The sequence below is a fragment of the Magnolia sinica genome, chromosome 3, assembly GCF_029962835.1.
Source record: "Magnolia sinica isolate HGM2019 chromosome 3, MsV1, whole genome shotgun sequence".
NCBI lineage: Eukaryota > Viridiplantae > Streptophyta > Magnoliopsida > Magnoliales > Magnoliaceae > Magnolia > Magnolia sinica.
Window position 1 is genome coordinate 107249139 of NC_080575.1, and position 27823 is coordinate 107276961.

The window sequence follows — 27823 nt, forward strand, 5'->3', positions numbered from 1 at the left end:
CTCTCTCTCTCTCTCTATTGAGGGAAAAGATCTTGCAACTCCTGAAATTCCAAAGCTTTTGAAGGACTGAAAATGGCGAAACCGGGAAAAGAAGAAATGAAAGGAAAGGGAAAGACCAACAACAGCTTTGAGGAAAAGAGAAACACTTTCATTGAGGAGAATCTACAGAACATACCGGAAGATAACCGCCGATTTCTTGAAAGAATTAGAGAAAGATTCGATCGGTTAGAGTCTTGCTTTATTCTTTTTTCATTCTCTTTTTCAAGATTTGGGATTCACTATAAGAAATAAAAGATCTTATTATTATTATTATTATTATTGACTTTTGTTTGTGGACAGAGTGGGGATGAATCTCCCAAAGGTGGAGGTGAGGTTCAAGAATCTTCACGTGGAAGCCAACTGCCAGATTGTTTATGGCAAACCACTTCCTACTCTTTTCAATGCGCTTAAAAGCTCCATCTATGTAAGTATGGTGTAACTGCGAGTGGTAATGGGTCGGGTCAGACCCCTTCTGAGGCAGGATCAGACCAAGCTAAGGGAGCCGCTGGTCAGGCTTCCGTTAAACCCTGAATCAATGCAACTTTAGAGGTTATAAATAAGCTGGTTAAATGACCCAACCCAACCCGGCCCAAAACCCCAAAACTAATAGAAATTTTCAGTAAAACACACCTAATGTGTATGCACGTATACACCAAGCCTGTAGGGCTGGCAATGACATACCTTATTCTCCCTATTTTCTTCATAAACATGAGCCGTGTCGTACCGGGTCAGGTCAGCGAACCCTCCCAACTTACAGTTAAATGGGTCACGTAGACTCGGTCTTATGATTGATTAAGCTAATCGGGTAGGGATTGGGCGAGAATTCATTTCGCCTTCGCAGTCTCTCTCTCTCTCCCTCTTCCCATAATTACAGCCCGAACAGAAGCATTTATGTAGTGATCTGGACAATTCATCAGTTATCACATTTGTAGTTGGAATGGTTTAGGTATGGCCCTCGATTCACCCAACACGGTGCGGTTCTGATCGTGGGACCCACCTTGATATATATGTAGTATATCCACGCCGTTCATCCGTTTTTACTAATCATTTTATAGCATGAGAGAAAAAACGAAATACATCTAAATCTCATGTGGACCACACTAGAGGAAACGGTGGAAATTGACCATTAAAAACTTATTGTGGGCCAAAAAAGTTTTGGATCAAGTTTATATTTGTTTTTACCTTTGTCCAGATCTGTGTGAGCTTATCAACAGGTTGGATGGAAAATAAACATTATGAGTGGAGTCTACGAAGTTTTTAATTGTGGACGTTCAATCACCACTGTTTCCTGTAGGGTGGTCCACCTGAGATTTTTATATACTTCGATTTTGGGGTTGTGCCCTAAAATGATCTGGAAAAACGGATGGACGGCAGGGATATACTTAATTTATATCAAAGTGGTCCCCACGGTCTGGGTCCTACCGTGTTGGGCGAGCAGAGGTGGGCAGTGTTCCAAAAGTTATACTGATGGTACAATCCTGACCATCCAATAGGAGTTCTTTTGAGGCCTGTTTGGCCGGATGAATCCGATGGGATTAGGAGGGACGGAATGGATTTTAAGGTAATGATGGTGCATATCTCCATCCCTCTAAATACCGTGGCATCGGTCTGGCCAAACAGGCCCTTGGGGTTTCAAATGGCCATAAAATTGGGTGGCTTTTCAAATTCAATTGGTGGCTGACCTCCAATCAGAGGGCGAGGATCTTTTGGATGGTGTGACCGTTCATCTATGGACTAATCCACATTGAGGCCCACCGAATCCTTAACCATCCAAAAGCAAAGCAGGCTATCGATCAGATGGTTGAGAACATCTCATAACTGTGATCTTAAATGATGGACCGTTGATGATCAGTAGAGATTTACGCTGACCCAATGTATACACTGAATCTCGATGCAATATCTTGTGTAGGGACCTGTAAATGCTATGTTGAAGATTTTTGGTGTGAAGTTTAGAGAAGCAAAGATCGCTATCTTAAAGGATGTTAGTGGCATCATCAAGCCTTCCAGGTATCTTACATTAATTTCATATACAATCGTAGTACATGCCAAAACATGTGTAAATTAAGAACAATTGTGCCAGATCTAAGCCTTCTATAAGGTGGGTCTTACCTTTTAGATGCTCTAGCTTTAAAATCAGGGCACTTGACTAATCATGTAGGCCACATTGTTCAAAACAAAATCAAGAGCCTAAAAAACTTGGCTAGTTTTCTTTAGCTATCCATTTGTTTCGAGAACCGTGGCCCACCTGATGAGTTGTCTCACCTGATTTTTGAATAAGGAATCTACTTAGTGGGACCTACCTTATGTACGGCTTAGATCTTGCACACATACGCTGGGTGGGCAGATATGGTGGTGCGTAGATGGGCTTCCTTAATACATGCGTGTGGGCTTTAGTCACATCGGTGACTTGCATTTTGTTCACGTGCATGCGTGTACAAGATTTGGACCAGTCATCGGGTAGGCTATAGTTCGGCGATCCACCGATCTAGGGCCACTAGATGGCCGGTTCTGATCCACCATCCTTTTCCCACGTGCGGTAGAAGTTTGGTCGCACAGGAATTGGGTAGAGATAGGGCTGCAATGGGCCTGAGTAACCCTAAACAAAAACAAAATTTTGATTAGGCATGTAGCCTGAATGGATCATAATCGGGTCTAAGCGGACGCGGTTTGGCTATAGCAAGTGGCTACTGGCCTCTTATCCGTGGGACCACCATGATGTATGTGTTTCATCCACCCCGTCCATCCATTTTTCCAGGGCATTTTATAATGTTAGTCCAAAATTTTGGTAAATTCAAATTTTAAGTGGCCACGGTACAGGAAACAGTGTTGATTGAACGCCTACCATTAAAAACTTCTTGGCCCACAAAAGTTTTGAATCAAGCTTGTATTTGTCTTCAAACCTTTATCTAGGTCTGTGTGACCTAATCAATAGGTTAGATGTCAAATAAATATTACATTGGGCTGCTAAAAGGTTTTTAATGATAGATTTTTAATAATTATTGTTTCCATCCGTAAAAATGGAAAGGCACTAGGCAGTGTGGATAAAGCGTATACATCAACATGGGTCTACTGACACCAGCCAGTGTCAGTAGCCAAAACACGTTCTAGCCAAAACACGTTCGGTACAAGCAGACCCAGGCCCGACCGATTGAGATCCCAAGGTAGAGTTTACCCCCTTCTTTTTCTTCTTTTTTTTTTAGTTAGCTTGTTAGCTTGTTAGTATACACCCTATATCAGTACACACTCCTTACAAGGGAATCAATACCATGACCTCTGTGTTTAAACGAGGTATCTTCACTCCATCTACCACCTGCCCTATAAATCTAGGTGTCAAGGTATAGATTACCGTGCTGAATCATTTCCCAGTAGTAAGAAATTGCCCCCACAAGTCTAGAGCACGACAACATGTGTGAGGTTTGGCCCTTCATCAGCTCTGTCCGATCTTTTACAGGAAGTAGATTGTGTACTGAGTAAGTTCTGTGGAGCCTAATGTAATTTCTATACTTTATCCACTTCGTCCATCCATTTTATCGGATAGATTTAGGGCTTGGGCCTAAAATTGAAGCATATCTAAACCTCAAGTGTACTACACCACAAGAAATAACGTGAATTGGTAATCCACCGTTGATAAATTCCTGAGGGCATCAGAGGTTTTCAATCAAGCTAGTAAATGTGTTTTTCTATTATCATGTCCGTGTGGTCTTATGAACAAGTTCGATGACAAATAAACATTAATGTGCAAGCTTCATGGGTGAAATCATTATTCCCATTGTTTCCTTTGATGCGGTGCGCTTGAGCTCTGGATTTGCCTCAATTTCAGGTTCAGCTCCTCATATTAGCTGAAAAAATTGGACGGGCAGCCTAATTAAGCCTCATACAATTAAACCTCATACATTGATAGTGGGCGGAATAGAGTTTATCGATGACTAACTCAGTAATCAATCCCTTTTCACTTCTACATGCCCTATGGTAAAGTCAGGCTGGACCGTTCATCAGGTGGGCCATGTGCAGGTTCCAAAGTGAATTGCATATTGATGTGTCAAAGTTTCATGGCCCCACTATAATATATGTGTTACATCTGCACCATCCATTTATTTTGTTGATCATTTTAGTGCATGAATAAAAACATGAGGTAGACGTCTACCTCAAGTCAGCTATACATAAATCAGCGGGGCCCACCATGATGTTTATTTGCCGTCCAATCTATTTATAAGTTAACGATCACCTGGACAAAGGGAAAACACAAATATCAACTCGATCCACTACTTCTGCGGTCTCAATAAATTTTCATGCTAAGCGTCCAATGCCCACTGCTTTTCCTGGTGTGATCCACTCGATGTTTTGATAAGCCTTAATTTTTGGGATTGTGCATAAAATGATCTGAAAAAAATGGATAGACGGTATGGATATAATACATACATTATCGTGGGGCCTACAGAACTTTGCAACGTCAACACACATCTGAGGTCAGTGGTGTGTCGCACACCACGGAATCGGCTAGAGCGTACTGAGTAAACTCAGTTGGGCTCACCTTGTATGTATGTGGTTTATCCACGCCGTCCATGCGTTTTATCTGGAGTCTCGTCCCGGCCCCGCCTGGTGTCAGCCTGTATGACAAGACCTAGTAACTAAATGGCTCGGGCCCAGTTTTATGCATTGAGGATCGTAAATGTAGTATGTGCAACCTTGAAAGCCATCAGCTTTGTATCTTTTAAAAATCAGCGGTTCCGATCACCAACCGTGGCCCCAGATCCAACGGCTAGATTCCGGACGTATCCTGGACTAATACAGTCGAGACGTATCGCAGAAAACCTCATAAAAGGACGGAAATACCCTCGTCCGATCGTCCCATTCCGTTACCCACGACCCCGCCATTGCTTCTGGTGCTTGAAATTTTGTATTCCCGAATCTGCCCTTTCTCCCCCTTTATTTTCACATAGATTTGTCTTTATCTTTTTGTTTCTCATCTTCATCAACATCTCAGACGAACGGAGATTTTCCTCATTTTCCTTCTCGCATCAGTATCCGACATTTCGTGTGGAAGGTTGATTCTGCTTTCTTTGGACTCTTGGAAATCCCATTCCATCTTACAGTTAGGGTTTCAATCACTTATGGTTCTGGAAACTCGGCAATGCTATGTGCATTTCAAGCAATCGGAGTTGCAGCCTGTAATCTGAACCGAGGACGGGTTTCTATGAAATGTGTATTCAAAAGGGTCTTGAATGACAGAATTGTATCGTTTCCAGTTATACAGGCGAAAATGGTGAAGAAGAATTATGAGAATCTTTAAACCTTACTCAAATCTTGTTGTGAAGGCATAAAGGTGCGTTTGGATGGTCAGATGGATTGAATTGCAATAATTAAGGGTGTGTTTGGATAAGTGGAATCCAAGGGAAAAGAAACCGGATTCCCTTGACAAGACAGTAATGGTTGTTTGGATAGATGGATTATGCAAAGTAATTGTTACATTTATCCACATTTAGGATCGTCGGGCATAAGGTATTAGGTTACTGTTATCTAATGAATATGAGATTCTCATGTGCTATCCGAACAAGAAACATAAAACCAAACTCCCTTTTTCAGGCATTGATGGAATTTATAAATTTGATTATCATTATTTTTCCATGCCTGGGTGTTGGATAGATAAAATAACATGAATGTAGGTGGGGTGGTTTTAATGCATGTGAATGGTCGAACCCTAAGGCCTGATCGCAATTTAACGCGTTTCAAGTTGGTCATGAGACAATCGTAATTGCTTTGTTTGAAGGGTCATGATAGCTGGCTATGCCAGCTGGGTGCCTTTTCTAATCTCTACTCTGTTGAGTTGTTGATGAAATGAGTGAACTAAAAAAGAAAAGAAAGCAATGTCAAAGAGCTGCTGCGGAAGCCTTGCAAGAAGTTGGCAAGCAAAATGGGTGATTTTGGAGAGTTGAAGTTCAATTCTTGATGGAAGTTAGCATTGGGAGTGTTAGGGAACAATGTTTAGTTAATGGCATTGCCCGCCCAGGTATTTGGAATGTTAGGCTTTCCATTCTAGGTATTTGAAATTTCTGTCCTTTTCCCAACAAGAAAGAAGAAATGATTTGGCGGGTGAATTTGGCCATTAGATATCATCATATGACACCCTGACTGTACAGATACGTAAAAAAACAACATAAACTGGACCGTGCCACATACGACAATTGCTTTACACATGCAGATGTGCATTGGCATGCAGGATGACTCTTTTGCTGGGACCTCCAGGCTGTGGGAAAACCACACTCTTGCGTGCACTTGCAGGGATGCTAGATCACTCTCTCAAGGTCTGCATCATTTCTTTTATCCCTCCTATATTGGGTTACTGATTTCTGAGCTGCTCCATCTACATACTAGTTGAGATTTCAAGTCTGAATTTAGGCTGCTTGCTTCCATATTTTCTATCATTATGCTCATTTTGCTTCATGGGCTTCTCTTCATATAAATAGTAATTGGGATACTATTTTGAAAATGGATGTCTTTTTATTTATCGATTTGCTTCTTGTGCATAACTGTTGTGATTTGTCGTTGAAAAGTTGCCATCCACGTTCGTGTCTGAAGACTCTGACCATCTACTATACTTCTCAGTTGTGGGTTTTGCTTCTTTTGGGATCAGGTTGGATGCTTCGCTGAACTGTATTGCAATTATTCAGTTCATTACAAGGAAGATATGACCGAATTGTGACTGGCACCATTTTAATTCATTGCAGTTCCATGGCCTTTTAAGTTGGACAGTTGGACTTGAAATGACAATAATTGCAATTTGTGGGGCTAGGCTCACAAGGCTCCTTTACTCCTTATTGAGTTGAACTATTGCAAATCAATTTGAGTGAGCATCCAAACACAGCCTTAACTGCTGGGACTTGAGTTTGATATTAGTTTTCTTTTCATCTGCTGCTCATTTACTCCTTGTTGAGTTGAACTATTGCAAATCAATTTGAGTGAGCATCCAAACACAGACTTAACTGCTGGGACTTGGAGTCTGATATTAGTTTTCTTTTCATATGCTTATAACATTTCCTTTCCTTTTTCTCTATAAGTTTTGTATCATTTCCTCAATTATATTTTGGTATATCTAGTTTTAGATTTTCTCTCTAGCTATTCTTTTGGACCAGTATTCTCCATTTTGTTTGTGTCTTTTGCTTACTTTCCTTGGCTGTCAAATATCTAAGCTCAGGTCTGCATTTTTGTTTTGTTCTTCAACAGGTGGAAGGAGAGGTCTCCTATAATGGTTTTAGGTTAGATGAATTTATCCCTCAGAAAACATCAGCATACATTAGCCAACATGACTTGCACATATCTGAGATGACAGTACGAGAAACATTAGATTTTTCAGCTCGTTGCCAAGGTGTTAGAAGCAGAGCAGGTGATCCACTTCATCCTTGCGAACATGACTTGCACATATCCAAGACTGATGTTTTCTTTTAAATTTTTTTTTTCATGTTTTGTGCTGGAAGAACTCCTGAAAGAACTCGAGAAAAGAGAGAAAGAGGCTGGAATAGTTGCCGACTTTGAGTTGGATGCATACATGAAGGTGGTCTACTGTCTGCTTCCTTTTATTCTAGAGGTGGTTAAGGTTAGTTTCCGTTGGAAATGACTAAAAGCTACAGTTAATTTTGACAGGCAATAGCAGTTGATGGCTTGGAGAGAAGTCCTCAAACAGATTACCTTTTAAAGGCGAGTATTCAATTGGAACCGTGTTTTCTTTTCAAAATGCTATAAACCCTGTGATTCTACTCGAAACTTGGCTTAGTCGATTTGACTAGATTTCGTGCTGAGTCACTAATAAACTTGCTTGCAAGTCTGGCTTGGCGGAGACTCAGCAGTACTTGTTTAGTCAACTTGCTGACTTGGAGGACTCAACGCTACTCAAGGAGACTTGACCTTCAATATAAAAACCAACACCATACCCACCATGTTGTTGTCAACTCTTTTCGTTATTTCACGTGGTTTATATATTTTAACTATCTGAAATGTTTTGAATGTTATTTATTCAATTACTAAGTACCGAATCACGTCAAGTGAAGGCTCGGTCAAGCCTTCACATCAACCTGATCCGGCTGGACCTCAAGTTGAGTAGAGTTTTGGGTTCTTGGACAGTGATCCAGTATTGGGTGAATTGAATCAATCAATATATTTTGCTTCTGATCTTTTGCTCATTTTGATTGTGACTTGTGTATGAAGATCCTTGGTCTGGAGATCTGTTCGGACGTCATTGTAGGTGATGCCATGAGAAGAGGCATATCTGGTGGAGAGAAGAAACGAGTGACTCTGGGTACTGTAGAAATCCATGCAAATGTATTCCTTCACTCTGTTATTTTCAGAAGAGAAGGACGTGTTGTAAACTTATTTGGGTATGAAACTGACGTCCACTTCTAGACAAAGACTGGAGTCAGAATTAACAGAGGCAACTGAAAACAAATGATTAATTACTTAAATGGCTCAAGAGACATAAAATAGGTTTAACTGAACATTTGGGTTCCATTCTCAAACAATCCTCTAATTGTTCCTGACAGGCGAAATGATTGCTGGCCCGTCTAGGACCTTTTTCATGGATGAGATATCAAATGGATTAGATAGCTCCTCTACATTTCAGATCATTGCCTGTCTTCAGCAAATGGCTCATATCATGGAAACCACCATATTGGTTTCACTTCTTCAGCCAGCTCCTGACGTCTTCAATCTCTTTGATGAAATAATCTTAATGGCAGAAGGGACGATCATTTACCATGGCCCTCATCACTGTGTTCTTGAGTTTTTCGAGAACTGTGGTTTCAGGTGCCCAGAAAGGAAGAGCCCAGCTGATTTCCTCCATGAGGTTTGCCATTGGAACAAGTATTCATCTGTTGGATTCCGTTCTTGTTCTTCCATTAATGTAACTCAAATTTCTTATTCTCTTCAGGTCATCTCGAAGAAGGATCAAGCACAGTTCTGGTGTCACTCAGGCCGGCAATATCATTATGTTCCAGTTGAGCGGTTTGCAGAAAGATTCAAGGCATTTTCTGCGGGACAGAAGTTATCGGAGGAACTTTCACAGCCACATTGTATGCTCAAAGGTGCCAAGGATGCTCTATCCTTCAGTACATACTCTCTGAGTAAACGAGAACTATTCAAAGCTTGTTGTAGTCGAGAATGGATTCTTGTGAAAAGAAACCCAATTGTATATGTTTTAAAAATGATGCAGGTAGGTATTGCCAATTTTGGGAACATTTGTTGTTTTCATCTTCTATGCCTTTCATCTTGCAAACTGAGATTTTCTCCCTGCAGCTTATGTTCCTTGCATTCGTCACGATGACTGTATTTATGCGAACACAGATGAGTGTTGATCTGGTTCATGCAAATTACTACATGGGTGCCCTTTGTTACACCCTTCTCTTGCTCATGGTCAATAATAACCCGGAGTTGTACCTGACTCTTTCAAGGCTTGCAGTATTCTACAAACAAAGAGATTCATACTTCTATCCTGCATGGGCATTCTCACTCCCTTCATCTGTACTCAAGATCCCACATTCTTTGGTTGCGTCTTTGTTTTGGACATCGCTTACTTATTATGTAATTGGTTATAGTCCAGAAGCAGGCAGGTTTGTTCACCCATGTAAATAACTTACATCTAAGATACTCAAGGTTCTAGTTTATATTTCCAACTCTTAATTGCATTCTTATTGTCTCACCTTTCTAGATTCTTCTGCCAATTCCTTCTATTTTTCGCGGTCCATCTAATGTCTGCATCAATGCAACGTGCTGTAGCAGCGGTATTTCGCACTTTTATGGCTGCTACAACGGTGATGTCCTTTTCTATATTGATAAGCCTCTCATTTGGAGGCTTCATACTTCCACTGTGTAAGGTTCTAGTCATGCTTTCCAGTCAAAAGCTTGAATAAGTTATCAACAGAATTTGACTGATGATGGTGTTCTACTGCGCAGCTTCTATTCCGGCTTGGATGACCTGGGGATTTTGGGTTTTTCCACTGTCTTATGCAGAGATAGGTGTTACCGTCAATGAATTCCATGCGCCGCGATGGAGACTGGTAGGATTCATTAGGGAATTGAATCAACAGGTCCAGGATTTATTATTATTATTATTATTATTATCACATATTAGCATATGACAATGTGATTTGTACACTTTTTCAAGACATGAACTAGAAAATTGAATTGAATAACTAGTTCAATAGAGTGGAAATGACCACAATGCAATTACCTTAGAATTCTTTAGGGCCTCGGCCCGAAGTAGCATTTACAGTAATACCTAGTTGGATTTGAAAGGAATGTGATTGCTATTGCCTATTGTGAATGCTAGAAAATGGCATTAAAATTTTGCAATTTTCTTTTGATTAAACTAAATTATTGCAATTCAATTCAGTTATGCATCCAAAATTCCAAATGCATTGTAAGTTTGTCAGTGTCAAAGTTTTACGCATGTTGTAGTTGTAAGGGGTGAAATTTTAGAACTGCAATGAGCTTCAATAATGATCATATCTCCTTTTTCTTCGATGAAAGATTTCATCTGCAAATGTAAGTGTTGGGGAGCAAGTAATGAGAAGAAGAGGCCTGCTGTATGAATCCTACTTCTACTGGATATCTTTGGGGGCTTTGTTCGGGTTCATTGTAATTTTGAACGCCGTCTTCACCTTGGCCTTGACATTTCTGAAGTGTAAGTTTGTTATTGATGATCTCTACTCCTTTTATTTTGTTCCTCCATTTTCTCCATCTAGGAATCAATTTAAGTTTTCAGCCACATTGGTTGTCTTAGAAATTCATTCTTTTCTTTCATCTGCATTTTTTTCTTGTCTAATTTAGCTCCAAGTAGGTCCCGGGCTGTGATAACCTTTGAAAAGCTTTCCCAATTACAAGGAAAAGATGATTGTAATTCGTCGGTTTTTCTGCCGATCTCAAGCATGGAACAAAAAAGAGGTGGTGCAGTTGTATACATCTTTTTCTTTGAATTCTTCTATTTATTATTATTATTATTATTATTATTATTATTATCGTTATTATTATTATTATTATTTGGTTCCTCTGGACATTCATAAATAGTCAGAGATCAAACATTACAAGGGAATGATTGCTTTCGATGAATGTTTATACAGGAAAAGTTACTTTACCTTTTGAGCCCCTGGCTTTGTCATTTCAGGGTGTGCAGTATTTTGTTGATATGCCCCGGGTAATTGTACTACATGGATTAGTAACATACTTTTATACAGAATTTCTGGGTATGAGTGGCTTAAAAGCCAAACTAAACTAGCATTCAAATTCTACCTGACCCAGAAAATGAAAAGTCAAGGTGTGGCTCGGAAAAACATCCAGCTTCTAAGAGATGTCACAGGTGCATTCAGGCCTCATGTTCTTACAGCCTTAATGGGTGTCAGTGGAGCAGGCAAGACAACACTTCTGGATGTTCTCTCTGGAAGAAAAACTTTTGGTACTATTCAAGGAGACATTAGGATAGGAGGGTATCCCAAGGTGCAGGAAACATTTGCTAGGATATCTGGTTACTGTGAGCAAAATGACATACATTCCCCACATATTACCGTTGAAGAATCTGTTATACACTCAGCTTGGTTGCGTCTTGGGCCACAGATCAATGAAGAGACTAAGATGGTAAAGATTCCTTTCACACATACTGTAGCATACTTTTAAAGGTGCATGATGTGGTTATGATACGTCTTCTATTTTACTTTTCATTCTAAGCAAGCATTTGGTCATGAGACTTGGCCACAAGTTGCAGTTATATCGAACGGATCTCTTTCTCGCGTATTGCATGATTTGATTGGATATTGGCTTCTGATACACCTTAGCCATTGATATTGTTTCATGTATCTTTAAATCAGTGGCTAGTGTAGTTTCCATATAATATTTTTTACACTGCAGGAATTTATAAATGAAGTTCTGGAAACTGTTGAGCTTGACGAAATCAAAGACACTTTGGTTGGAATTCCTGGTGTAAGTGGCCTATCTATAGAGCAGCGGAAAAGGCTGACACTTGCAGTGGAACTTGTTTCAAACCCATCTGTCATGTTTATTGATGAGCCTACATCAGGTTTAGATGCAAGGACAGCCGCAATTGTGATGCGTGCAGTGAAGAATGTAGTTGGCACTGGAAGAACAGTAGTTAGCACTATTCACCAGCCAAGTATCGACATCTTTGAATCATTTGATGAGGTAAATCTTCATAATTTGCTAGTCATGCTCCTTATTGGAATAGTTACAGTTTCATAACATCCTTGGATTATTAAAAATTTGTTGGTAAGCAATGAATATATTTTGAAGAGGGTTACAAGCCAACATCACAAAACAAACTCAAAAGCTTCAATCAAATATCGACTTGGATGAAATTGTTTCCCTATTACCTAACCTCAAAGTCCACTGTCAGACTTTCATATGGCCTTCCAACATTTTACCTGGATGCATGTTATAGACTCATTTATGCAGATTTAGTCACTTCATTTCCTAGTACTAACTCTTATAGTTGTTGATGTTTTTATTTGCTTGTCGCGCATGTGGTCTGTATTCATATATATACTAAAAACCTACCTGGTTTTGGCACTTACTGAGCACAGAGTTGAATGTTGGAAGAAAGAAACAGTACATAGAATGAAGTCCTGAAGAAAAAGGTAAATCTTCAAGGAGTCATTAGGTCATCAGGACCAAATGGTTAAAAGAAAAATCTAATAGTGCAGAACTAAGGAAAGGAACAATTTTCATTGCTTAGCGGTTCAGCCCCATTTCTACCATCGACTAGAAGCAAAGTAAAGAACATCCATTTGGGCAACCCCAAGGATATTCGAAACTATGAATTTCAAAGCCAATGCTAGATAAAGGAACCCCTACCCATCTATAAAGTTCCCGGGCATAACTCTTCAACCATTAAAAGCCTGTTTCATGCTTTTATCATTAAATCTTTTTTGTTTGTTATAGATATATTTTTTGAAACTTTTTGGAATGGTAATGATAATTGTATTAGAGTGGAAACAAGAAAGGAACAAGTCATAGGTGTCACAAGAAAATAGACACGATAGGAGATCATCCAAAGCCAAAGGACCACGACTTCTCAGTACCCCTCACCTTTCAAAAACCTTAAGGTCCAAAGCCCAATCAATCACCTTTCCTTTTGCTCCAATTAATTCTTTGGCATTTTAGACTTGTTAATGAAAGTCCTATTGTTGGGTTCCTTCCATATTGAGTGACAGCATGCCAACAAAGACAACATCCACAATACTTGCTACCTTTTACCATGTCCATCCCAGTTTCATGTACCAAAGGACACTGCAATTGTCCTCGAAGTCACCCACATGATCTCAAAGAACTCAATGACTCCCCTCTAGATCTCCAACACAAAGGTGCAATGAATAAACAAATGGTGCCCCGATTCCATGTTCATCAAACACAGGATACAATATTTGTATTCATCATCTTTCTATTCAAATGGTCAAAACTTTAGTGATGGCGATGGGAGGCCTGTGATGGAATACTGGGACGTGAATTGCTTGTAAGTTCCTTTTGGTAGAAGCTATGTGGGGCCCACTAAGATGTCCATGAAAAATCCATTTTGTCCATTAGTTTTTCTAGCTAACTTCAGGATGAGTCGAAAACAAGGCAGGTCCAAAACTCAAGTGGGGTACACCACAGGAAACAATGAGGATTAAACTACCACCCTTGAAACCATCATGCGGCCACAAAAGTTTTGGATTAGGCTGATGTGATGCAGGACATGGAAAATTTTTCACAATTCAAAGATGGTTGGTGAGGATCTAGCAGCACTTCAAAATTCAATTAAGGGGTCATTCGGTCCAAGCCGACCAGAATGACCAATAAAATTATAACCAAACGTAAGGGAAATAAACAATTCATGCATAAAATCAGCCCAACCAAATTTCCTAATTCAACAAGGAACCCTAAGTGTAAAAGGGGCAAATCAATTAGGAATAATAAGGGAGGATTCGAAAACTATGAAGGTTAAAGAGGATCAGAAAAGGTAATCCCGCTCAACAATACCAGAACGTCTGTACCCGGCATTGTTCCCAACTATTAGAAAAGGACCTTGGCCCTTCGGCCGGGATGGACTCCAAAACCTCCAATTTTCAGCTCGATCCGATGTACGCTTCTTTGGAATGTAATGAAAAAATCTGATGCAACAAAAGGACAAATGTCATGGTGGGGATGGAAAAAGATATGGAAGATGGGGTGATTGGGATCGATGTCTTCGGATAGTTAGCCCTTCGAAAGGATTCGCACCACTTTTGAATCTCCCAACTCACGGGCTTTCAAAATTTTTATTCACTTAATGGTGAAAAGAATACAAAGGTGCGTCCCACAGTGAGGAAGAGTTCATTAAGTAATATTTAGGTTAAGTAAATAAAATAAAAATCAATGGGAAATTGCGTTCACTTTCATATAACAATAAGCAAACCTAAAATTAAACCAATCCATTCCACATCATAATCCCTGGTGGCTTTTCTTCCATCGGCCATTTTCGAACCAAAACTGCTTTCCTAAGCCCTCTACCCCATCGACCGATCAATGGGGTCCCCTCTGCGTACCAGTGCGTACGCGTGGTGCCGATCCATGATGTCCCCATAGGCTATTTTGTTTTTTTTCATCCAAATTTGTAAAATTTGATGGCATAAACTATGGTGGGCCGAAGTTTCGTGGTCCTTTCGGTAGCTTATGTTGGGGCCCACTTGAGTTTTGATCTACGTCATTTTTTCTCTGTCCTAAATGAGATGGCGAAAACCAGGACCGTGGATTTTCCATCGAATGGTGGACCAACATAGACCAACAAGAATTGGGTTACTACTTCACGCCTGAATACTAGGGACAGAGGTCGGATTGCTATGCTAAGGTTTTAGTCAAGGTCTTAGGTTGGGGTAATAAGTCATTGTAGTAACGAATTGAAACTGTCAATGGATTCAATGCATGGATGGGCTCCGGATGGTTTGCCGTGCGTGGGCATCAAAGGCCACTGTGTCCAAGTTGGGGCCCCACTTAGCAAACTTCTTTATGGATGAAAGGCAAGCTAGATGGGCCGTTGGCCATTTTTGAAGACCCATATGCATGGAGCGCATCAAAAGCTTCCACCTGGAGAATGCTGTGGGTGAGGGATCATTTTTTTATATGATTCTAACGGGGTCGATTCGACCGTTGATCTTATCGATAGGTCATGGGCACTAGGTCATCTTTTAGATCTGAAACCCCTTGAACTACACATATGAGATATTTTGTTATTAGATTTATTTTAGTTAATTCATATTGATATTATATAGTTATATACATGATGACAATGAAATTAACCTTATTGGATTTGTATTAAAAAAAAAAGAAAAAGAAAAGCTTTCTCAATCCCATATTCATGGATTTGAAGATACTTTCATGCAATTTGGAAGGAAGATGGGAGCTCTTTTCTTCCCCATTAAGGTATTTTCTTTAGGTCTTTATTTTCCATATGATCTTTCTACTCCCAACCAACTTTCCCTAATCTTTTCACAATCCAAACCCTAACCGACCAAAACCAATCCATCCCTCGTCACACGTGTGACCGTACGACCACTAGCCCTTTTGGCTTTATCTTTATTAAATTTTTTCCATTTAAACCTTACCTAAATAAATTCTTTGATTTTTCCAATTTTAAAAACCTTAATTCCAAAATCCTAATTCCTATGAACACTTAATTTGATTTTTTTTAATAATATAAAAAAAATCTATCAGATGGGAAAAATGATAACCTTTCAATGGGTGGCCTGCGAATTAGGGGAGAAATGATAGTGCGGGCATTGTTTAGGCTAAACAGATTTTATTTCATATTGTTTTTGGTTTATTATTTTTATTTTTTACTTTATGGACTCTTTCATAATCTCCATGTTGCATGCTATCATTAAATCATGTCTTGCATCACTGTGCCTCTTGGAAGCTAGAAAACCTGCTGGATGAGATGAAGCTATTTAGTCCAAAGGCAGTATGTTGCTATCCTCTCACCATCTTCCTTGATCGGAAGCAGATACGTTAGCAAAGGAGGATCAAACCAAGTTTACCTGGATCGAGAATTGCTTTGTTATGTGGTATGGGAATGGGTACGCGGTACGCTGCCTTCTTCAATATGTGGTACGCAAGGGGTAGGATCATGTGCATCAGTCTAATACATAAACTGTGCATGTAATATAGTTTTATATATGATTGATAAAAAAAGTTACATATATGAACTCATATTGCAGTTTATATATGAAATGATGAATACTATTATTATAGAACCTGCATGCTTTGTGTTATATTATGACTAAATAAATAAAAGAATAAATTTCTACATTGCATGTAGAAATTTGCATTAACTAAATTAAAAGTAAGAATAAAGAGCCATAATTTCGGGTGATCTATAATCCATAACCCTCTATACGAAATGGAAAACATAGGGTTTTTCATGTTTTAGGTAACATTAACATTGGTGTGAACTATGAATCACACAGGGTCACGGATAAGAGACTGCCATAATTTTGGGTTGCTAAAAACAATGATCTAGATCGCAAATGATCCATAATCTGGAACGCTCCATCCGGAATGGAAAACATTGAGGTTTTCATGTTTTGAGGTAACATTGGTGTGAACTATGAATCACCCACGGTAACATTGGGCAGCCAGCATCAAGGAGTTGGACGTTTATATCCTTCTCGCCCTGTTGGGGCTGTAATAAGCTTTTGAGTTTGATGCCTCTTTTTGGTTCCTTTTGCATTCTTTTCTGCTTTTGGTGGTTCTTAATAAAATCTTACTTTCAAATAAATTTTATGATGCGTTAAATATAACATGCTTATATATATATTATATATATAATATATTAGATAGAGATGTAATGGATGGAATGATCTATGTAGATAGAACCAAACCTGCGGGGTTACATTGTAGCCAATGGATCAAGGATATTTTCCACCACGGGTTCATCGTGTTGCCCATAATAAATAAGTTAGGAAAAAGACAAATTTCCCAATGAAACATTTTTTGCAAAGTCAAAAATCTTTATTTTGCCTCCCCTTCCCTCCCGCCTGTGGGTCTCTCTAGACGAGCAGATGATAGCTTCTTCTGTTTCTTCTGTTTTATCTTCTTCCCTCTCCTTTCGAGGAATTCTTCCCCAGATAAGTAAAGAATAGGGATGGATGGATGGATGGATGGATGGACGGACGGAGGGATGGATGGACGGAGGGATGGACGGATGGACGGACTGGATGGATGGATGCAGATTTCATGCATTTAGGTGAAACATTTAACCTTGTTAGAAAAGAGTCAATTGATGTAGAATATATATATATATATATATATATATATATATATATCTTGGAGAATTTTGTTACTATGGTTTTGACATTTGCATTGTAACATATAGAATTTTGGTTAACTTTCTGAGAATTGTAAATGTGTCACTTGTTTTGATAATTCTAATTATTTTCTTGATTGAGCAGAACCCCAATCACCGATTCTTCAGATGTGCTCTAAATTAATGCATGGCTTGTTAAACAACACTTTTCTGCAGATAATATTGATTAAAAAAGGAGGCCAGATTATCTACTCTGGTCAGCTAGGCTGGCATTCAGAGAGGGTTATTAATTACTTTGAGGTAAGTCTGTTGTCTTCCATGTAATCAATTTCCTTTTCCAGAATTTAGGAAGGGGTGTCAACTTAAGCTATGTCATTTGAGTAAGATGATAGACAAGTTCCATACTAAATAATCTGCCATTTGTTTAAATAACTCATCATCTTAAGGTGAATCGAATTTCATCATTTGTTGGGACTTAATTCATGTTGATTTATTCCATTTTTCTTCTGTCTTTTGAAGAGTATTCAAGGCGTGCCAAAGATCAAAGTTAACGCCAATCCAGCAACTTGGATGTTAGAAATTACTTCTACATCTGTTGAAAGACAACTTGATATAGATTTTGCTCAAGTTTATAAAGAGTCGTCCCTTTATCAGTGAGTTTGCTATTCATTGACATTGTAAGCTCTATTATGTGATGGTCTTGCTTGATGGATTACTGGTTCCAACTGTAATGAATGCTCCTATGTGTAGGGACACCAAACTGCTGGTTGAACAGTTGAGCAAACCCACTCCAGGCTCGAAGAAACTACGTTTTTCCACCCGTTTCTCTGTGAATGCATGGGGCCAATTCACTGCATGCCTGTGGAAGCATTGGTTGTCATATTGGAGAAGTCCTGATTACAACCTGAAGAGAATCTCTTTTGCATTTTTCTCATCGTTGTTCTTTGGTTTTCTTTTCTGGAACCATGGAAACAATATGTAAGTCATTCAGTTCAATCGGTTAGATGCATTCTTAATCAACTCCTTAAATGATCAAAATAAGCAGGCTACCTTTCATACAGACAACTGTATACAAAAAATAAAAAATAAAAAAGATTTTTTTAGGTCTTTAATGTAATAAAAGACTAACAGGTATTTTCGGTGGGCCTTCCAAATGTAAGAACTTCATGTTTGGTAGACATTTTTTTTTCCCTTTGTCCTCCTTTGCCTCAAAAGTCTTGTGTCCTTTCACTTTTGCCTCACTTTATTTCATACTTTATCATCCTCGATACAAGCATTATTCTCCCTTTGTTACACAGGCAAGCCTTTTTTTCTGTTACTGATATAAAAAACCCCTTTGTTTTATTTCCAAAGATAAGAGTGTCATTGTCGCCGAAATGAATAATGGCTCACTAAAAGAGATGGAGTATCCACCATCTAATGTTAAGGCATGTGTATTTTCGATACGTGCATCATTTCCCTCCCACAAACATGAGATTTGTTTGAAAATGGAGTTGCTATCTTGTTGGCTTTAGAGAATCACAAGTCCTCTGTTCGAACATACTATTGACATGTGGTTTCTTTTGATGCATACCCGTTTGTGCAGACTCATTCGTGGCACTCGGGACTGTGATAGGCTGCCCAAGAAAGCAGCCATCCTAATCTTATTCCTACTCTCCTGGTGCATGCCATTGCGCACATGTTTGTGAGATCAAGGACACTCATCAGGTGGGTTCTACTATATGTGCCATGGCTCAGCAAATGTAGCTGTGTCCAGTCATCATGTTGACTATTCATAAAATAATGGACGATTGAAAGATTGACCATCAGCCCATATTCATTGTACACGTGTCCCACCCGATGAGTGGTCTAGCCTTATTCTCAGGCCATGGTGCATACTCGGGGCTCACCTGATGAACAGCCAGATATCAAACACATGCTGCAATGGCACACATGAGGAAACTAGGATCAGGTTGCTACTCTTGCCAGTGGTTGTGGCGGTGATCTCAAACCCCTGGCCCCAACATGTACACACTGCTCATACACACACATGGGCATCATGCCTTGAAATGGATTTTGGAATTGTTGATTAAAATATGGTGTGGCGCTTTCTTTTGTCTCACTTGTCTGAGAAGTGCTCCCCCTTTAATTGCTCAAGGCAACTCTGTGAACCCAATTAGATGGGCCGACTCTTCTACTGCCTATTAGCTAGGAAAGGGAGTGAGATTCAAAATATTGCAATAGGAGATTCCATTCCCCTCTTGCAATGCTTTTTTCTTTTTAGTAAAAATTTCTACCTGCAAAAATTTTTTTTAAAAAAAAAAAGGAAAAAAAAGGAGTAGAAGAAAAGAAAACTTAATGAGAGGATTGCTTTTTCGTGCAAATGGCAAACGTGTATGAGATCCGAACCTATCATCAACTAGCTCTACCTTGGATGGGCCATGCCCCAAATATACACTGATCTAATAATCTTAAACATTTGATTGGAGAATTTTTTGGGAAAATAAAATAGATGGGTATATAAAATGTCAACTAAAGTTCCTTTTACTGTACTTTTTTTTTGTTCCTAAAAAATCTTTCCATCCAGGGTTAGGATTACAATTGGTGTAGATATTGGGTTATATGGTCTATTCAAGGTAGGGTCTACGTGATAGTTTAGTTCTTGTATATATTTGCCATGTTTACGAAAAAGCTAGTCACTGATGAGTTATGTGAAAGAAAGTGAAAATATTCTAGGTTTTCTCAAAATTTTATGACAATTTATATCAATCTGGCATTATTTTGTTGACCGCTTCCTTCTTTTGAGTGCAGAAACACAGAGCAAGACTTGTTCCACATGGCAGGATTTATGTTTTGTGCAGTAATATTCCCCGGCATACTAAATTGTAATTCGGTTCAACATTTGGTGGTGAAGGAACGCCTTGTAATGTATAGGGAAAGATTTGTCGGAATGTACTCTTCTCATGTCTATTCCCTTGCACAGGTCTTGTTGGAAATGTTCCTTTCAACCTTTCTTAATTCCTCACAAAATACTCCTGAAATTTTTCAATGAAGAACAAATAAGATCGCTTTCTGTTTACCAAATACTTGTCATGAGGAAATACTTGATCTTACTCAGATGAAGAATCTGTATACATGTAGAGATAAGAAAACCAATGAGATATCAAAAAGTTTGAACTAAAACTCCAAGATGTAGCTACCCTCAATGAATTTTACTTTAAAAAATCCTTGTTCATTTCTTAAAATTATATAATTTATTACAGTTCCATTTATTTACATTTTAAGAATATTACTTGAAAATGTTACATGCAAATCTGTGGTGCTATAGCAGCTCTGCAAGAGCTGAACAAGATTTCCATTCACTGTATTAAGAATATTGGTAGCTTTATTCTTTTCAAGTATGTTTGTACAGGCTTTTAATTCAAACCATTTTCTTATATGCAGTTAAATACATCAGAATTAAAAGTGGCTTATTTGTCAAGTCTATAAAGACGGGACTCACATGCGAGATCCAAGTTGCTCATTAGGAGGGCCCACCTTAGATTCCATATCCAGAAACAGGCTGGTCGAATAATCCCAAGTGATGGATTTGAGAACAAGACAGATAACAAACTATGTCTTTTTCTTGGATTCAGTGTCTATGATCACCTGACTAGCCCATTTCTTTGGATATGATCACCTCGATAATGAGGCCCTCCTGATGAGCAGTCTGGCTATTGCACACATATTTCCTGTTCACATGTGTGTTGCAAGTAAGGTGTTAGAGTAATGGAGTATGAAAAAGATCAGCAAACCTGTCAACCAATGTTAGAAATGAGGGACATGTTGTAGAAGTATTTCTTTTTGAACTCTTATCTGGTTGAAATGGCTCGTGCAGTCATTTTCTACATCAACGAACAAAATTCAATACCAAAGTTCAGCTTTACAAATTCATTTATAATCTGCTTAGGACGTGGAGAGTAATTTGGTATGCATCCAGTCATCCCATTTAATTGTATTGTTTTGCAGATAGCAATTGAAATTCCTTATGTATTCATAGAAGCAGTTGTATTTGGGAGCATTACATATTGGGCAGTTGGGTTTCACTTGTCAGCTTATAAGTTTCTATGGTACTTTGGTGCCTTGTTCTCTTCGTTACTCAGCTGCACATATATGGGAATGTTGATTATATCTGTGAGCTCAAGTACTAAGGTTTCCAACATATATTCAAGCACCATTTTCACTATGTCCAATCTCTTTGCAGGCTTTATGATACCGAGGCCTGTAAGTAGTATTTTCAGTTTCCTCCGTGCTTTTCCTTTTTGTCCAATATTCCAACTAATGTGATTTTCCTATGAAACTAGATTATATGTATTCCCATTTTGTAAGTATATCCATTTTTGGAGTATCCCCAATATTATCAAAATATCCTCAATATTATCTGAATCTCCAGCTCAGCTTTATTGATAATATTGGCAGTGATATTGATAACATTGGTAGTATAAAAAATTCCATGTATTGGCAATGTATTACTAAGTATTGCCAATATTTTCGACTGTGTAAATTCTTGGTGTTGCTTGTATCGCCAATATTTTCAACTTTGTAAATTCTAGGTGTTGGTTATATCGCATGTATTAGCGATATTTCGATAATATCACCAATGTATTGATATTGCCAAAATATGTTTATTATAAAAAAATTCATTTCAAATTTTTTTTTTTTATGTGCACATGGTTATATGCAGTGTTCAAATTGTAGATGATAACATCAATAATATTGTGACATTATTGTTATCGCAACATGGGGGGTATTGAGTCCACAATCTTTTGTTTCCGTTCCAGTTGTTGACGATTTCTCAGCAAAATATCATGTGTTGTCGATATTTTAAAATATCAATAGATGGTTAGATGGAAGGTTGGATGGTTGGATGGATAGATGGGATCGATAGGGTGGTTGGACCTATTTATGAAAACACATGCTTTTAGGCTCCCCCATTAAATTAAAACTTATTATGTATGCATTCTTTTTGCAATTTTTTAATTCCTAAATATGCAAATATGTGTATTTTAACCTCTCATGAAGTTTCACTGAAAATTTCCACCGTTTTCCCCATGTTTTCCAAATGTTTCTTTGCATTTTTGGTTATTGGTGATATCGGTATTATTTCCATATCCCCGACTGACGAAACTTATAATGATAATGATACTTCAAACACTAAATATATCAAAAGAAAATGTGGGTGACACGATGATGTTGGCATATCATGGCATCAATAAATTTCTTATATAATTTTTTGGAGCAGACCTGCAGCTACACTGGAGGAATTATTGGGTCATGATGTGTCGGAACATGAATATTGTCCTGATGTGCCCAATCTTGGTACATGTGGAGACCATAGTTTCTCAATCAAGAATGTTGGTCTGATGATCCTCATTGTGGATGGGGGATGGGAGATGTTCTACAGAGACTTCTGTGTGTGTGTGCTACACATTTCTTACTGAGAGTGACATTTCCTATAGAGAGACATGCTCTCTCTCTCTCTCTCTCTCTCTCTCTCTCTCTCTCTCATGTTTTTTTATATGGTGAAGCCTAGTCGGATTGGGATTTGGCATGTGCTCTTTCATGTGCTGTTGCTTGGGGAACATGTGTAGAGAGTGAAATCATTCTAGGTATTCCTTAGTGAGTTCTGGGAGAAAAGTCTTGTATTTCTAATTTCTCTTATTTTAGTGAAGAGTAAAGCTCTGTATTTATCCTTCAAAATAAAAATAAAGCTATGTGTTGCCGCCCTGTGGACATAGGCATATTACCGAACCGCATAAATCTCCATGACTCTTCTCTTATTTTTCGCTTGACTTTTGGTTTTTTTTTTTTTTTTTTTCAACACTTGGTATCAAAGCCAAAGGTTGGGAAGCCTTTTTAGCAGAAGATCAGTGTTAGTAAGGGGAACATGTGTAGAGAGTGATATCATTCTTCTGGGTATTCGTTAGAGAGTTTTGGGAGAGAAGTCTTGTATTTATGATTTCTCCTGTTTTAGTGAAAAGTAAAGCTATGTATTTATCCTTCAAAATAAAAATACAGCTATGTGTTGTCACCCTGTGTACATAGGCATATTACCGAACCACATAAATCTCCATGCCTCTTTTCTCTTATTTTTTGTTTGGCCTTTGTTTTTTTTTTTCCCTGCAATAATTGGTATCAAAGCCAAAGGTTGGAAAGCCTTTTTAGCACAAGATCGGTGTTAGTGTTTGTATTGCAATTGTATGTCAAATGGCTGGATCGAGTTCTACTATATTCGAGGTGTCGAATTTCGATGGATCCAATTATGCGTAGTGGAAACTAAAGATGAATGCGATGTTGGTGAATGAAAGTTGTGCAATTACAATAGAAGGAAAAGAAAAGAAGCCTGAGGGGAGAGAGGTCTTTGAGGAGAAATATCAATTAGCTATGGCGGATCTTCTTCTTGCACTAGATGATTCGTTTTGTTCAACATTCCCGATTAAACCATTGCTAAAGGCTTGTGGGACAAATATTGAAACATGTATGAAGGGAAATCCATGTCAAACAAGATATTTCTCCAAAGATGGGTGTACAACTTGAAGATGAAGGGCCTTCTTTGTAAGAATACTCGAATGGGTTTAATAACCTGATTAGCAGATTGACGGCGACTGATGCGAAGATCGACAATGAAGAAAATGTCACACTTATGCTTTGTGTAATGCTAAATTCATAGGATGGTTTGATTATGAATCTCAGCAATGGTCCAAATCTTTATATGAAGTTAATCATGTATGTTGTTTACCAAAGAGTCTCATAGAAAAACACAGGATGGATCTTCTAGTGATGACATGACAAGTAGAGGAAGATCTACTGATAAATGTATTGGTGAGAGAGATCAGACAAGGTCTAAGTCGAAATGGCTCAAAATAAGGAAGTGTTGTAATTGCAGAAAGAAATGGCTACTTATGAAAAAATCGTAATCTTTGGAATGCAAATCAGGAAAAATTCAAACTTAATTTGCATGATCAAGCATCGGATTCAAAGGGTTCCTAAGGAAACCTAGTTGGGAAAGGCGATTCATCCGAGGATAAGGAAGTGTTGACGACAATAATTGCACGAGAGAATCTGAACCATCAATGGATCCTTCGTTACAGGTCAAACTGGGATGATCTTCGGCTCATTGGAAAGATAATTTGACAAACTTTCAAATAAGATCGTAATCATTTCATTTGGAGACCGTTTGATCTTTTAAAAGTGGGCCCAAAGTCCCTGATGGTGTAACTCACATTTCTTGCACAGTTAGCACCATGTGACTTTAATGAACAGATTGTATCTCCCTCATTACATCTCGGATATCAGTGATTGTGGGCTTGATGGAAAGGTAATTCGATAAGCTTTCCAATGCGCCATAAACCGGCTCAATTGGGAATCATTTGTCCTATCATCACCTGACTCGAAGTATATGACTTCGAATCAGATGATGTTTGGCAAAACGATTATCGATCAAGGTGGTTTATGGATCATTGGATAGGTTATCAAATTTCCTTTTCAACAAGCCCAAGATCACTAAGATCCGAGGTGTAATGAGGGAGATTCGGTCCGTTACTAAAGCTGCACGGTGTTGATTGTGTAAGCAACGTGAGTTACACCATCAGGGACTTTGGGCTTACTTTTGAAAGGTCGAATGGTTTCCAAATGATATGATTTTAGTCATATTTGAAAGCTCGTCGAATTATCCTTCCAACGAGCCGGAGATCGCCCCAATCCGACCTTTAATGAGGGAGTTATGATTATTTTCGTGGGATCGTGTAATGCTGGAAAATTAGCGATCACGAACAATACAAATTCTCAAACTTGGATAGTACACAAAAATGGTCATAACTCCCCCATTGTTGGTTAGACCAAGCCAATCTTTGGCTCGTTGGAAGCATAATTCTTTGAGCTTTAAAATAGGACCAGAATCATATCATTTGGTGGCCGTTTGACCTTTCGAAAGTGAGCCAAAAGTCCCTGATGGCGTAATTCACACTGCTTGCACTGGGAGTACCGCACGACTTAGGTAAACAGACTAGATCTCGCTCACTGCATCTTGAATCTAAGGGATCTTGGGCTTGTTGGAAAGGTAATTTGATAAGCTTTCCAATGAGCAATAAACTGTCTCAATCGGGAACCATTTTGTCTATCATCTTTTGACTCGAAGTATACCTTCTGTAGCATCATCCACGGAATGAAGCTTTCCAAGAGAGGCACTTTCACAGGTAAAAGCATGAAAGATTGTCGTAGATAGTAGTCATTAAAAGCTCGAAAGATTGTTGAAGAGTAGTTGGAAAGCTTCAAAGATTGTCAGAGAGCACAAAAGAGAATATGAATAGTAACTTTGAACGTGTAAAATTAGGATCCTTCCCAAATGTTTTTTTATTCTTGGTGGCAGGGGCATTTGTCCCGAAAAATTATAATCCACCCAGTACCACACACGAAGGTGATGAAAGGCAAGTTGTTAAAAAGGGGGTGTATTTTGGGGGTCCTATGGTATCCTAGGTGTATAGGAAAAAACCCCTTCCTTTAATTATGAGGCATCCAATTCAAGTGTGGTGGAAGAAATTGAGATGCGCTCATGGAGTTTTATGTGGTCATTGTTTACTAAAACTGAAAGGGAAATTTTATAGGATGGCTACAAGACTAGCCATGCTTTATAGGATATAATATTAGGTAGTTAAGAAACAGAACATGTTCATAAGATGTGTAGCTGAAATAAGGATGTTGAGATGGATGAGTGGCAATTTGAGTAAAGATAGAATTAGAAATGAATGCGTTCAAGGGAACTTAGGAGCAGTACTAATAGGTAATAAGATGAGGGAAAGTACCTATTAGCGGAAGCACTATTTTGTAAAATCAGAATTGAGGAGGAAGTTTGAGGTAAAAGTCCTTATCCAATTCCAGTCTTATTTGAAAAAAAAAAAAAGAGCTCTGTTATCTTTAACAGGAATATCCTTCAGATTCTGAAATATGGAATTTTGAGATGAATCACTACCAAAATTTGCCAAAGTATCCACCACATGTTGCTCTCTCTAAAAATATGATATGACTCAAAGAAACCCTTAATTTGAGTTAATGTGTGCTATTTGTACAGTTTTTTACTGTGTATTAAGCATCAGTGCACACCCTCTACCTAAGTATCAAATAACTCCTCTTTTTTTTTTCCCCTAAATGAATGGGTTGAATATTACTACTCCAGTTTCTACTATGTAATTATAGGACATGTTGATAGAGGCATTGATTGTTGGGTACTTCATTGCAGCAAATCCCAACATGGTGGATATGGTTCTACTGGATCTGCCCAACCGCATGGACCTTAAATGCACTTATGACTTCTCAATACGGTGATGTAAAGAAGGAGATTGAAGTTTTCGGGGAACACCAACGTGTTGACACCTTCTTGAAGGACTACTTTGGGTTTCAACATGATAGCTTGCCTATTGTTGCTGCAGTGTTGGTTGGCGTTCCTCTCCTCTTTGCTTCTCTCTTTGTCGTTGCTATTGCCAAATTCAATTTCCAGCGGAGGTGAGATGAATTGCTGGCCTTGTTTCTGAAGTGGCAGTGGAAGGCTTATGTTTTCTGAATTGGAGCAAAATGGGGATCTGTAATGTACATTTGTGGTTGGAAGATTAAGAAGTTTGAACTTGTCAACAGATCCACGTGCTCTTTTGTTGTCTGATTGTAGAAGAATTCATCTCAATATGCAGAATGCCATTTAAGAACTCGGACTCAATATGGAATTCACCATTTTGATGTCTTAGTTGGGCTGAGCTGAGTTCTGATTTTTATTATCAATTATCAGTAAACATTATTTACTGTTTTCACTAAGCAGGTTCTGGTTTTGGTTGTGAATTGGAAATTTAGCCTGACAGTTACTCTGGTTGGATGATCCTTTCTATCCATCTATAGTGGGATCCATGATTTCTATGGCTTGATTGAGATAGAAGTATGCCACAGCATGGTATGGATGTCCATGTCTATGGGTCATCATACTCTGACAGCCTATGAAATAACTTCTCGTGGGAGAAGACCATCAGCTGTTCCCAAGACCGGCCCTTGATCCAAGGAATGAATCATGCTTGGCCTGGTCCAGGCCTACCATCTAAATAGTCAGTTTTCTAATGTGTGCGAAGTTGGGGGCAGAAGCCAGTTGCATCCTGCCAGGCAGGGGCTCTCCGGGCCCATCGCGATGTATGGGTTTTATCCACGCTGTTCATCCATTTTTTATTTTTTTTCAGAATTTTTTAGGTCACGAGCCCAAAAAAATGAGGTAGATCAAGGCTCTAGTGGACCACACTGCAGGAAGCAGTGGTGATAATGATGCCCACCGTTGAAACCTTCTTAAGGCCCACTGTGATGTTTATTTGACATCTGACCTGTTCATAAGGTCACACAACCTGGATGAAGGGAAAACAAAAATTTCAGCTGGACAAAGGGAAAACACAAATGTCAGCTTGATCCAAAACTTTTGGCCCCCAAGAA

The 27823-nt window shown here is 38.7% G+C and overlaps 1 protein-coding gene across 1 annotated transcript; it reads left to right on the top strand.

Moving 5' to 3' along the window:
- Nucleotides 1–27189, top strand: LOC131240595 (pleiotropic drug resistance protein 3-like). The gene is made up of 24 exons (XM_058238901.1): nt 1–224; nt 340–463; nt 1949–2046; nt 6257–6341; nt 7261–7420; nt 7512–7588; nt 7678–7731; nt 8239–8329; nt 8571–8872; nt 8957–9238; nt 9322–9635; nt 9734–9894; nt 9979–10082; nt 10555–10708; nt 10855–10968; nt 11145–11218; nt 11323–11655; nt 11926–12216; nt 17567–17650; nt 17870–18003; nt 18101–18328; nt 20141–20312; nt 21338–21592; nt 26604–27189. The coding sequence occupies exons 1-24, from the start codon at nt 73–75 to the stop codon at nt 26868–26870; spliced, it is 4110 nt and encodes a 1369-aa protein (XP_058094884.1). The 5' UTR covers nt 1–72; the 3' UTR covers nt 26871–27189.
- Nucleotides 27190–27823: the final 634 nt, after the last annotated feature.